The sequence below is a fragment of the Otolemur garnettii genome, unplaced genomic scaffold, assembly GCF_000181295.1.
Source record: "Otolemur garnettii isolate 467f Iridium unplaced genomic scaffold, OtoGar3 scaffold00046, whole genome shotgun sequence".
In the NCBI taxonomy this organism is placed as follows: domain Eukaryota; kingdom Metazoa; phylum Chordata; class Mammalia; order Primates; family Galagidae; genus Otolemur; species Otolemur garnettii.
The window spans coordinates 13,773,247-13,786,223 of NW_003852441.1; the positions used below are offsets into that span (position 1 = coordinate 13,773,247).

The 12,977-nt window shown below is 41.6% G+C and overlaps 2 protein-coding genes across 3 annotated transcripts in view; one reads left to right on the forward strand and one right to left on the reverse strand.

Moving 5' to 3' along the window:
• Positions 1–11,415, reverse strand: part of DERL2 (derlin 2) — a 13,972-nt gene extending 2,557 nt beyond the window's left edge. The window contains exons 1-6 of one of the 2 annotated variants that reach the window (XM_003791233.3): positions 11,274–11,415; positions 10,393–10,458; positions 7,301–7,374; positions 6,152–6,245; positions 5,203–5,398; positions 4,629–4,719 (exon numbers count right to left, since the gene is read on the reverse strand). In XM_003791233.3, the coding sequence (XP_003791281.1) occupies positions 4,629–4,719; positions 5,203–5,398; positions 6,152–6,245; positions 7,301–7,374; positions 10,393–10,458; positions 11,274–11,366 (614 nt within the window). In that variant the 5' untranslated portion in view covers positions 11,367–11,415. Of the gene's footprint in view, positions 1–4,628; positions 4,720–5,202; positions 5,399–6,151; positions 6,246–7,300; positions 7,375–10,392; positions 10,459–11,273 lie in introns of those variants that run through there. The other variant, XM_012806064.2, reaches the window with a different exon arrangement.
• Positions 11,416–11,698: 283 nt separating this feature from the next.
• Positions 11,699–12,977, forward strand: part of MIS12 (MIS12, kinetochore complex component) — a 7,811-nt gene continuing 6,532 nt past the window's right edge. Inside the window, exon 1 of the mRNA XM_003791234.3 lies at positions 11,699–11,867. The gene's annotated coding sequence lies outside the window, so the exon portion shown is untranslated. The remainder of the gene's footprint in view (positions 11,868–12,977) is intronic.

Consider the following 12,977-nt stretch of genomic DNA (forward strand, 5'->3'; position numbering starts at 1 on the left):
ACTTGACTGCCTAAACCAAGTGACCAATTGAGTCATTCACACAGGGAGATGGAATAACCTGAGCAGTACAAAGAGGGAACCCCCTTAGTTTGGGAAATCTGAGGGTGAGAGAGAACAATAAGGCATCTACATGGGAGAGGGGACATGGGAGCTCATTTAGTCAATATAATAACAAAAACTGGAAATCAGGTTTTTTACTGTCAGTGGAAAGGACAGATAGGAAAAGGTGATATATTCAAACAATGTACTACTACTCAGCAATAAAAGGTAATAAATTACTGATATATACAACACAGATGAATTTTTCAAAAAATTAAAAAAATCCTCATACAAAAGAGTTTGATCATACTATATGACTCCTCTTATGAAGCTGTAGAACATGCAAAACTAATCTATGGAGGAACAAAAGCAGAAGAAAATTGTTCTTTGGGGGACAAGGGCAATGACTGAAAGGGAAGGGACACCAGGCAACATTCTGCTGATAATAATTTTCTTTACCTTGAGAGTTACACAAGTTTGAGCATTTATAAAAACTCATTAGTCAACATACCTATGATTTGCATATATATAAATATTGAACTCTAACAACATATGCATGCTGAAGTACACAGGGAATTAAGTATACATACATTTCGGATTGGAAACCTGGATGGAAGGACAGGTACGCAAAAAGTAAGAATAGTAGAATCTATGTAGTAGGTAAATGAAATTCATTGTACAATCGTTTCTGTTTGGAATCTCTAAGTTTGGAAATTTTCATAATAAACACTGGATGAGGGCTGGGCTCTGTGGCTCATGTCTATAATCCTAGTGCTCTGGGAGGCCAATATGGGAGGATCCATTGAGCCCAGGAGTCTGAGGTTACTGTGAGCTAGACTGATACCACAGCACTCTAGTTTGGGCAACTCTGTCTCAAAAAAATAAAAACACTGAAAGAAAAATATATAAAGCAAAAATCTAGAATGAGCCACACTGGCTTGTACTAGAACTGGGAGTTTCAGTACATAACCCCCCGCCTTTTGGGGGGGGTAGGGTCTTATTTTGTCACCCTCGGTAGAGTGTTGTGGAGTCATAGCTCACAGCGACCTCAAACCCTTGGACTCAAGCAATTCTCTTGCCTCAGCCTTCCAAGTAGCTGGGAATATAGGCTCCTGCCACAATCCCAGCTATTTTTAGAGACAGGGTCTTCGCTCTTGTTCAGGCTGGTCTTGAACCTGTGACCTCAAGCAATCCACCAGCCTTAGCTTCCCAGAGTGCTAGGATTACAGGTGGAAGCCACTGCGCTTGGCCTAAACCCATGTTTTAAAAAACATTTTGACCTGTAGCTCAGTGTTTAGGGCACCGGCCTGCAGTCCCAGCTCTTTGGGAGGCTGAGGCAAGAGAATTACTTAAGCCCAAGACTTTGAGGTTGCTATGAGCTGTGATACCACAGCACTCTACCAAGGGTAACATAGTGAGACGCTGTCTCAAAAACAAAAAAAAATTTGACAAAGTTCCACTTAAAAAATAGATACATCTAGGCTGGGTACAGTGGCTCAGGGCTGTAATCCTAGCATTTCGGGAGGCTGAGGCAGACAGATCACCTAAGCTCACTAGTTCAGACCAGCCTGAGTCAGAGAGTGACTCTGTCTCTAAAAATAGCCAGGTCTTGTGGCAGGTGCCTATAGTACCAGCTACTTGAGAGGCTGAGGTAAGAGAATCGCTTGAGCCCAAAAGTCTGAGGTTGCTGTGAGCTATGACCCCAGGGCACTCTACCAAAGGGTGACCATGTGAGACTCTGTCTCAAAAAAAAAAAAAAAAAATATATATATATATATACACACACACACACATAGACAGATCTAAAATTATAAATATGTATATATACACTATTATACATACATATGATTCTATTGTTTTATTGAGAGAATCTGTAAATAGCAATACTCCAATAGCAATGAACACATTTAACACCTAAATCTTGGCTTCTAAATATGATCCTCCACTAGAAAGAAACGAGGGCTCCTTAAAGAAATAGCTGATTCTAGGACTAGGGCAAGAAGAGCACAAGATGCGCCTAGTTTATTTTGTTGAGCCAGAAACAATAAATTGCTAAAAACAAAAACCCATGGGGATGTGCTGAAAAGGACTTAGAAGACAGTTTGAAGAGATTCCCATTGGCTAATCTGGGATAATATGAACATCAAAATAATATGGATAATAAGGGATTATAATCCATGAACAAATTAACAATTTGCTTTCTTTCTTTTTTTTCTAGACAGAGTCTCACTTTGTTGCCCAGGCCTATTGTGCTGTGGCATTTGCTTATCTCTCAGCAACCTCAGATTCCTGAATTCAAGTGATCCTCCTGCCTCAGTCTCCTGAGTAGCTATTTGCCACAACTCCCAGCTAGTTTTTTCTATTTTTAGTAGGGACAGGCTCTCACTTTTTTTTTTTTTGAGAGAGAGAGTCTCACTTTTTCGCCCTCTGTAGAGTACCATGGAGTTGTAGCTCAAACTCTTGTGCTCAAGTGATCCTCTTGCCTCAGTTTTTCACTTTTAGTATAGATGAGGTCTCACCCTGGCTCAGGTTGGTCTCAAACTCCTGAGCTCAAGTGATCCACTCACCTCAGTCTCCCAGAGGCTGGCTCTCACTCTTTTTTTTTTTTGTGAGACAGAGTCTCACTTAGTCACCATTGGTAGAGTGCCCTGGGGTGTTAGGATTACAGGCATGAGCCAGTGCGCCTGGCCTGGGCTCTCACTCTTGCTCAATTTTCTAATACCGGAGGAGAAAAAAAGTCCTTTGTACTATATTTGTAGTTTCCTGTAAGTCCAAAATAATTTCAGAAATTTTTAAAAAAATTCTTAAAAAATAATGAGACGCTACCTTATAGCTATAAAACTAGTAAAAAGTAACTAGAATACTTCTCTTGTTTGATGAGGGTGGGGGATGACATTTACATATCACCAGTAAAATTGTGAACTTGAACTTCCATTCTGGAAGGTTGTTTTGGTAATAAACAAAAGAGTAATTTTTCTTTCCTCTCTCTTTCTTACTCTTTGTCTCTCTCTCTCCCTATCTCTCTGCATGAATTTCTTTGGGAAAAAAATAAATGTGCAAATAAAAAAACCCCAGCACTTCACTTCTAGGAATTTATCCTTTGAAAATAGTCATAGATGTGTGCAGAGATTTAGCTACAAGAATATTTACTTCTCTGATTATAGAAAGGAACAAATGTCAGTGTCCATCAACAAGGGACAACTGACATAGTAAAATTATGTTAGACTGACACCAAGGAATATCATGTAGCTGTTACAACTTTATAAGACATTTATAATGAAAAAATGATTATGATATATGAAGTTTAAAGGTTATAATTTTTTTTTTTTTTTAGAAATAGGGTCTATGTTGCCCAGCCTAGCATGCAATGGTTATTCATAGGTGCACTCTTGGCCTCAAGCAATCCTCCTGCCTCAGCCTCCTGAACAGCTAGGATTTCAGGCCAGACCCATAACACTCAGCTAATTTCTTAAATTTTTTGTAAGAATGGGATTTTGCTATATTGTCTGGACTTGTCTCAAACTCCTGGACTCAAGTGATCCTCCTGCCTTGGCCTCTCAAAGTGCTGGGATTACAGACATGAGCCACAACCCCTGCCAGGCTATTTTTAAAAGTTTTACGCAGACAGTAAAAGACTGAAGAATACATATCGAAGAGTTAATCGTGGTAGCCACTGCTATATCTAAGTGGTGGGTCTGTGGATAATTTTACTTTCTTCTTTTTGCTTAACTATTCTACAACAAACATTTTATTCAAGTGAGCCCTTTGCAATGTAGTATTTCCCAATGACATAAAATGCTGGATTTGAAAAAAGGTCTTATAGGCTCAGTGCCTGTAGCTCAAGCGGCTAAGGCGCAGCCACATACACCAGAGTTGGTGGGTTCAAATCTGGCCCACGGCCTGCCAAACAACAATGACAACTACAACCAAAAAAAAAAAACAAAACACAACAATAGTCCCACATTGTGGTGGGCACCCATAGTCCCAGCAACTTGGGAGGCTGAGGCAAGAAAATCACTTAAGCCCAGGAGTTGGAGGTTGCTGTGAGCTGTGATGCCACAGCACTCTACCCAGGGTGATAGTTTGAGGCTCTGTCTCAAAAAAAAGTCATAAATCAAAGCTCTACCTTAGGAAACTGAAGTGCAAAAAAAGGAGGAAGGACTTATTTTAAGTCACATGACCTAGCTACACCTGGTTTCCAATCCAAAGCTATTTCTATTCTACTTCACTGCTTATCTCAACCACCTGCTTGGCAGGCCATAAATTCCATTAGAAACTTTCATCAGTTTAACTTTGACAGCAGCTTTTATAATACCAGCAGGCTCCTCCTGGGACAGGAAATTCTAGTAGTTAGGCAGGACAATTATCATGACATCCTGAGCCTGTTAACCTTGCTATTGCCACAACCCTGGCACTGTCTGCTCTTACCCAATCCAATGCCCCCCCAGCTGCAGCCAGACTGCTCAATGCGCAAATATTTACTGATCTGAACTGTGTGTACTAAGAGTTACGGGAACACCAAGAAAACGCAGATTATGGACTGTGCTGGTTTGTCTGCAAGGAACACACGACCTAGTGTTAATACTCACAAAATAGATGGTGTTTTCAGAATTCTTATTCCACCAGGTTGAGTGGGAAACACATCTTCCAAGAAAAAATATATGTGTCCAACTGCAATACCTAGCATCAACCAGAAAGAAAGGATGAAGGAGAAGATTATAATTTTTTTTTTTTTTTTTTGCAGTTTTAGGCTGGGGCTGGGTTTGAACCTGCCACCTCTGGCATATGGGGCTGGCACCCTATTCCTTTGAGCCACAAGTGCTACCCTTTTTTCCTTTTTTGCAGTTTTTGGCCGGGGCTGGGTTTGAACCTACCACCTCCGGTATATGAGGCTGGTGCCCCATTCCTTTGACCCATAGGTGCCACCCCAGGATTAAGATTTCTATTGCAGGTGGACCTACTAACATAAACTACTTATCTTTAGGATACATGTCAGTATAATTATTAAATATTAGTGAGCTAATATTAACGAACATTTGTGATGTTACTAATATACAATCCTACTGTAGGTACCTATGAAGGTCAGGTAGAATAAACGTGAAATGTAGTAACAAAATAAACTTACAGGTAAAATAACAGGAAAAGTAGCAAGAAGACTCTTACCCAAGAGGTCCACAATGATTGAGTTCCCCAACAATAAGGAAAACCCCATGAGCACCCAGGGCAGAAAGGGGGCCTGGAAGTTGAGAAGGCCAAAGAAGTTCATGCGGACATAGGGGTTCCTTCGGCTCCACACGTAGACGAGCATTATCGTAAAGGCCTGGCCCAAGAAAACTAAGCTCACAAACAAACCAAAAAGCTAACAGATGGCATTAAGGAAAATATCAACATTTAAAAGCATAATAGGGAAAACTTAGCAATAGAACTAAAGATTATGTTCTAACAAAAGTGTGAACTGGAAAAGTTGATTAGTTATATGTTTAGAGTAGATAGAAAAAAAGCCTAAAAATAATTACCCAGAGAAATTAGGCAAAAACTTGCATGGGCTAAATTATCTGGATAATAACTTCAATCTAATATTCTGCTTTCACAAAGCATTTTCTTAGGTAAATGTTTTAATTCTTGATCAATAATTAAGTTAAAATTCACTCACCATTAGCACCTTTACAGAGGTATAAAAAAGCCGGCTAAAACAAAACTATTTCTCAGTACTATATACAAGTCTGTTGTATAGATCAAAATTCTTTTTTTTTTTGATCAAAAAATGTTTAATTTACCAGTTTTGATAGTGATCACATAAATGTCTTACCAACTTTTTAAAAAGTACACTCACAATGATACAACTGAAATGCTTAATAGTAACCCACCTGGGTTAAAAGTTCCTCTGACTTGCTCACAGTAGAAAAGCATCCTGTCCGACCTCTAGGCTTGAATAGCTGTCACAGAAAGTGTGCTGTAAAATAAATGGTACTGTCTTGAAGCTAAAATTTGGAAGTCTTTTATCTGTATGTTCAGAATATCTGGAGAGTCGTGGAGACAGAGGAAAAGCTTTAGGAAGAGACAGAGTATTCTTTAACATTTTCCTGTATGTCTTCTATTTTTTGAAGGATACAGTCATTAAGAATCCACCAAAAAGGAACATAAATACAAAGTCTGCTGTCCGACCTCGGAAAGAGCCTTCTTCTAGCATTCGACAGTAACGATATCTTAAGTTCCAAGTTAAGAAAATTTTAAGCACACAAACATGAAGAAAGTAAAATTTAATGTTATCACTTTAAGTCCACTTGGACTCCAAAATATTAAGAAGTCAAGCATTTCTAAAAGAATGTTTGAGTGATAATGTGGTTACTCTTCTTTTACCAAGCATTTTAGGCAAGGTCAAAACTAGCACCATATTTTACAGACTGTTTGTAGCTGGCGAATGAATTCAGATGCTGCATAAACGTGCTTCTAGTCACCTATTAAACTTTTTCAAATTTCTATTGTCTTTCCCACGTTCAGCCAAAGTTTAATCTATACCATCTTTGCTTCTCTGAGACCTACCTTTAATAACTTCATTAATAAAGAGGGATTATGTAAAAAAAAAAAAAAAACTATCAGAAACTTACCAGAATGATATGCTATACAGTAGACATAGGAATCCCTCCTAGGGCAGGAATCCTGTCACCCCTACAAGGCCCTCTGTCCACTGCAGATGAACTGAACTGTAAAATCCAGAGGGTAGGGGTGGAGGAATACCCTGCTCAGTGTCCTCAATTTCCAGAGCATGGCTCTTCCTCTCTTTTAATAAACTGGAACACAGCAAGCCTGGTGGACACAGCACTGTCTTTTCAACCAGTAGAATCAGCAATCAAGAACCAAGGTGATCTCAAGTTCCCCATTACCCATGAACCTGTCAAATCCATGCCAAAACTATTAACTGAATTATCACTGTATTCAAATTACATTTTACTACTTTGAACCTACTGATATAATTTTGGAAGTATGCCTCAATTAAATCACTTCTCCCCTCCCTTGATCAGATTTGTAAACAACTTAAGGGCAGAAATGATGTCTTTATCATTAAAACTTCCTGTGTGAACAGTGACCTATAAACACTGTCAGAACATTCTTCTCTGACCAACTACTCTACATGCCACTGACCCAGAAGTTGTAGCTAAAATGGTGCTAAAAATAAATACCAGGATTAACATTTTAATTTTTATTGAACTTCCTAAGTAAATCTAAAATTTTGATGCTGACTCTACTTAATAAAGGATACAGAAAAATCATATTAAATAAAAAATTGAATCCAACTGGCCCAAAAAATAAGAAATTGGTGATTAGCCTCCATATCTGTTAAAAAAATTAAGAGAAAGATGGATTAAGTAAAACATATTACTAGGAAACATTTCCATATTAAGATAAAAGACACTATGATGGTTGAAAGACCTTGGACACAATGATATTTTGTTTTGAACCAAAACCTGGGACGTACCATGTGATACTGGATTTCTGTGCTTTTAGTTGAAAGTCTGAAAGATATTATTTGGACCATGAAATTTATGGGAATAGGGCAGAAATTTTAAAATTCTGATTGTCTTTTAAAAAGCCCACATCACATGATCAGGTGAGTTACAGAAAAAGTTTGATGAAAAGACTAGGTTAACTTGCAGAAAACAGCAGTTTCATATGAGTAGCAGCATGGTATAACGAAGTCTTGAGATACCAGAGAAAAACTTCAGGGACCTAAATATAAATTGCCAAGAAATGTTTCTATCTTGCCAACCAGTGTGAAAAGTAAACAAACCAGAGTGGGATCGGTGGGAAATGATGAAATAAAATAAATGAAATAAAACATGAAAGACAAAGATGCAAGAGATACAGGTGGAACTGAGCGGCAAAGATGGGATCAGGAGGACTGGGATATTTTTCTCTATCAATAGCACCCAAGTGCCCAAATAGCTTTATTTTTAAGAAGGCAGTACAAAGTTGTTTTTCAAGGAAGATACATTTTTAACTTACTTATGGAAAGAGAAACAGGCACAAATTCCCAGGTAAACGCAATCTATTATTACCATGTGACCTCTAAAATATGGGCAATTCTACATATCTACAAGATTAACTGGAAAATGTACGTGACTGCTTTGAAGTGCAGCTGTGAAGTTAAAAGCTAAACTCTTAAGGAAAACATGTTTTACTTCTGCTGGGCTAAAAGTTGAAGCTTAGAGAAAATATGTTATCTGCTGAAGAGGGTCAATAGAGGGGGGGTTTGTCCCCTGGATGTTCACCAAAGCTGCGGGGCTCTGCCACCTCACAGCTCTCTACTGTTCTACATTAGGTATCAGAAACATCCAGAGGGGGAAAAAATTCTAATACAAATACGCAAGTTCTAGTCTGCACAAATGGCCAACTTCCTATAAGAACTAATGTTCTGGGTGGCGCCTGTGGTTCAGTGGGTAGGGTGCCGGCCTCATATACCCAGGGTGGTGGGTTCAAACCCGACCACGGGCCAAACTGCTAACAAAAAATTAGCTGGGCATTGTGGAGGGTGCCTGTAGTCCCAGCTACTTAGAAGGCTGAGGCAAGAGAATCACCTAAGCCCCAAAGCTGGAGGTTGCTGTGAGTTGTGATGCCTGGCACTCTACTGAGGGTGACAAAGTGAGACTCTGTCTCTACAAAAAAAAGAAAAAAAGAACTAATGCTCTAATAATTAGAGTCTAAGTGGGAGATATAAGGACACTTATTTTCTTGTTGGAAAGTCTGATACTCTCTTCCCTACATGATCCATGAACACCCACAAATTACTCACAATAATAGAGAACATTTTAAAGTGTTTTCAAACAGTCTACTGTCTCATGTGACCTTAATAATCCTCTGAGACAATCAGATTGGTACTAAAATAACTGAATAACCTTAAGATGGTTTGGCCAAGGACCTGTAGCATATAGATGGAGACTCTGATATCAAATCTAGAACCCCTAACGCTACATGCAGATAGTGTCATCAAGAGTTTAAACCCAGGCAAAGTTACACCAAGCAATCCAGAAGGAAGCAAGGTTTGGCTAGAGCTAATGCTCCCAGCACAGGCCATGTGAGTATCAAAGGAAGAAGACAGTGACAAGAGATGACAGGACTGCTTTATGCCTCACAGTCTTGAGAACTGGTAACTACTAAAGTTGAAACAATTCAGTTCTTCTTAATAATTGCAACTCGAATTTTAGAATCCTCATCCTAATGAGATAAGCATATAAATAAGTATAAGTAAGAGTGACACTAAATTTAAAAACAAAGAAGGGTGAATACAAGAAGGCTACATACACAAAGCTGTATTTTTGGTGGTTTTTGGTAGGGGGGAGAGTCTCACTCTGTCACCCTGGGTTGAGCGCTGTGCCATCATAGTTCACAGCAACTTCAAACTCTTAGCCTCAAGTGCTCCTCTTGCTTCATGAAGCCCCCCCAAGTAGCTGGGACTACAGGCACCCACCACAACACTTGGCTAGTTTTTCTATTTTTAGTAGATAGGGGGGTTCTCAATTTGCTGAGGCTGGTGCTGAACTCCTGAGCTCAGGTGATCTACCTGCCTCAGCCTCCCAGAATGCCAGGATTACAGGTGTGAGCCACTATGCTGGGCCTACAAATCTGCATTTTGAAAGGCAAACTAGAGTTCAATGCATATAAAGTGAATGAAACACACTTAAGATAGAACAGCATGTGTAGAGACAGAGTTAATTGGCTTTCAGGTATCTCTAATCCAACTACAGCCTGAATAATCATCCTGAGATGGCAAAATATACCTTTCTTTTAGCATTTTAACCAAAGGAAAGGACTATCTTTCACTGTAATAAACTAGTATGTAGTTTTAGATGCCAATCTCTTGGGAGTTTTATTAGTATGATCTGATCCCTGGAAGACCCCAGATCAATTTAAAAGCATTAATGAAACTGAGTTTCTGAATTGGACCATGGTAATAACACCAACATGGTGGGTGCACCCACGTAGTAAATGGACAAACTTAGGCCACCCTGAGTAGCTATCTGGTCAGTCTCCTCGTAAGCTACTACCCAAATACTCAAACACAGGACTTGGACACATCAAAACCAGGAAACTTTAAAAATAAAACATAGACTCTTAATTTCTACCCTTGCAGATTCTGATTTGGTACATGAAGAGGAGCTTGAGAATCTCTTACAAGTTCTGTGATTCCACAGTCCAACTATGCTGCAGAGTCATCGCTTTACACTTTGTCAAAAAGACTTGTAATCAAAGGACCCCACTGGATTCTTTACAATAGTATGTGGTAGGATTTGGTACTAAACAGTAAGACAAAGAAAAAAATGGAAGAATTAACCACGACTGTGATGAACCACTTACTTGAAAGTGTTTAAAGATTAATTCAGGATTGAAGTACAACTGAAAGGGTGTGATCAATTCCAACTGCTGAAATAGAAAAAGGTCTTCTTAAAGCAAATCAATCAAGAAACAAATTTCAACAATTTCCACCTCTCAGTCTGGTTTCCTTTAAGCTTTTCTTTTTAGGCCAGAGGAAGAGGTTGGTAAAGAATTCTGCAGAAATGGTATAATTCTTTACATCCTCATACCCAACACAAAATAAGTTTGTTTTATGTTACAATAGTTGAGGCACACATGAAGACATAGGAGGCAGGCAAAAGGTGAGATTGCAACACAGAACAAGAACAGCTGCTACGAATCTGCCCATTACTTGGGCACCACTCCAAAACAGCTGTGCGAAACACAACTCAGTTGAATTAACGGAGAATCAAGACCCTGCCACCGTTAGGGCAGGATGCCTCCAGCCAGCCCTTTATTATATACTTGCTCTTTGTTTTTAAGCCGTTTTCTTCTCTACAATTTCAGGCTTGCTTTCCTCAACTCCTAAGTTTCTTCACTTAGCGGACCTTCCTCCCACTAGTCACCACACAGTAAAACCTGGCACTGAAGAGCTCTTGGGCACATTTCTTACTAAGATGGGCGGTTCCCGGAGCCCTGACCTGCTCCAGGTGTGGCCTTCATTTCTTAGAAGCTGACCTGATCTGTCATGAAACAGTACTCCCTTCACCGGTCACAGGATGAGAATTCTCAGCTTCACCCTGAACCCCAGAGTAAGCCCTGTACGCCTCCACCCACCCTTGGGACCAGCCCCTCTGGGCCTCCCGGAGGTCCAAACCCCAGTTCCCTGAAGACCCAGTCATAGCCAGCCCAGATAATCAGAAGCTGGAGCTGCAGCTGCTCACCACAGCAGCGGTGGTGAGGACGCAGGCGGTAGTGTAGGCGCGGCTGACCGGTGGGATTTGCAGGTACTCTAGCCGGAGGCTCTGGTACGCCATCTTCCCCACCGCCGCCTGCCCCCCCACTTCCTCTTCCGCCAGTAGGCTGAGGCGGTGGGGCGGACTCGCAGCACCTTTTAGCCTACCCGCTGCTGTCCAATCATCGCCGCGTAATCGGCCAGTCACCAATCGCCAGAACCCTAATAAAGTCACTCCCACCAATCACGAGTTGCGTTACCGCAGCACTCCACCTTTGCTTCTCCACCCAACAACTTCGGGGGAGAAGAAAATACCACTTGCTTCCGCCAATCCCCGCCGGCCACAGCTAGCTTTCCCGCCTGGCAGCTCCCGGTCGCCAGTCGAAGTGTCCCTTCCCCGCCCTCTGGCCAACCAATCAGGAACGCGAAAGTATCCCGCTTGTGCTTTCGTTCGCTGAGGCACTAATCAGTCGGAATTTAGGGGAGCCCGCGGCGTCACCTATATCTGACAGCTAGCAGTGGTTTAAAGGAAGTGGCGGGAAGTTGGTGTGTGGTCGAATTCATCACCCTCATGGTCGCTACGGTAAGTGCCGTGGGACTGCATTTTCTCTTTGGAGGAGCGGGAAGGGTTGATCGTTATCATCACCTGGCCGCAGAAGCGGCCTGTTGGGTCAGCCTCTTAAGCGTGGCCGCGGTCGCAGCGCCGCCGCAGGGCCCGACGGGAGCCGGGGCGGGGTGGGGGGCGGCCGGAAACGGTTCCTGCTCTGCATCTTCTGGGTCCTGTCCAGCTGGTCTCAAGCTCTTGGACAACTAAACTCGCCGACGCGCGTTAAGTCTGCAAATTAAATCTGTACTCATTAGGCGGTACTCCTCCTGCCCTCAGGAATTCTAAGTCTAGCGGAGGTGACGAGGCGGTAGAACTTAGTGCCGGAAGAGAAGTCCTGAAGGGAATTCAAAGGAGGGAATTTATCAGGGAAATGTACTTGAACTAGACCTCGAGAGATATTTGTCCTTGAGGGAAAGGAAATAGCTGGGTTTGGCTGGAGCTGAGTAGCCAGATCATAGAAGCGGAAGCTAAAAACATAATGTTTTGTTTGTGGCTTATAAGGAAGCACTAAAGATTTTTGGAATAAGGGAGTGACCATCACATCAGGTGGTACGTAAGGAAGGACCCAAATAAAAGTCTGAAGAGGTTGGTTTTTAAAAAGCATATAAATTGGGGCGGCGCCTGTGGCTCAGTGAGTAGGGTACCAGCCCCATATACCTCGAGTGGCGAGTTCGAACTCGGCCCTGGCCAAACTGCAACAAAAAAAATAGCCGGGCGTTGCGGCGGGCGCCTGTAGTCCCAGCTACTCGAGAGACCGAGGCAGGAGAATTGCCTAAGCCCAGAAGCTGGAGGTTGCTGTGAGCTGTGATGCTACAGCACTCTACCGAGGGCGATAATGTGAGACTCTGTCTCCAGAAAAAAAAAGTATATAAATTGGTAATTTACAAGAGAAATTTCCTCCAAAATATCACCCTCACAACCTGTTGTTAAAACAATACTGGTGGCTGGGCGCCTATAGCTCAACCGGCTAAGGCGCCAGCCACGTACTCCTAAGGTGGCGGGTTCGAATCCCCAGCCTGGACCCGCCAAAACAACAATGACGGCTGCAACCAAAAAATAGCCGGGCGTTGTGGCGGGTGCCTGTGG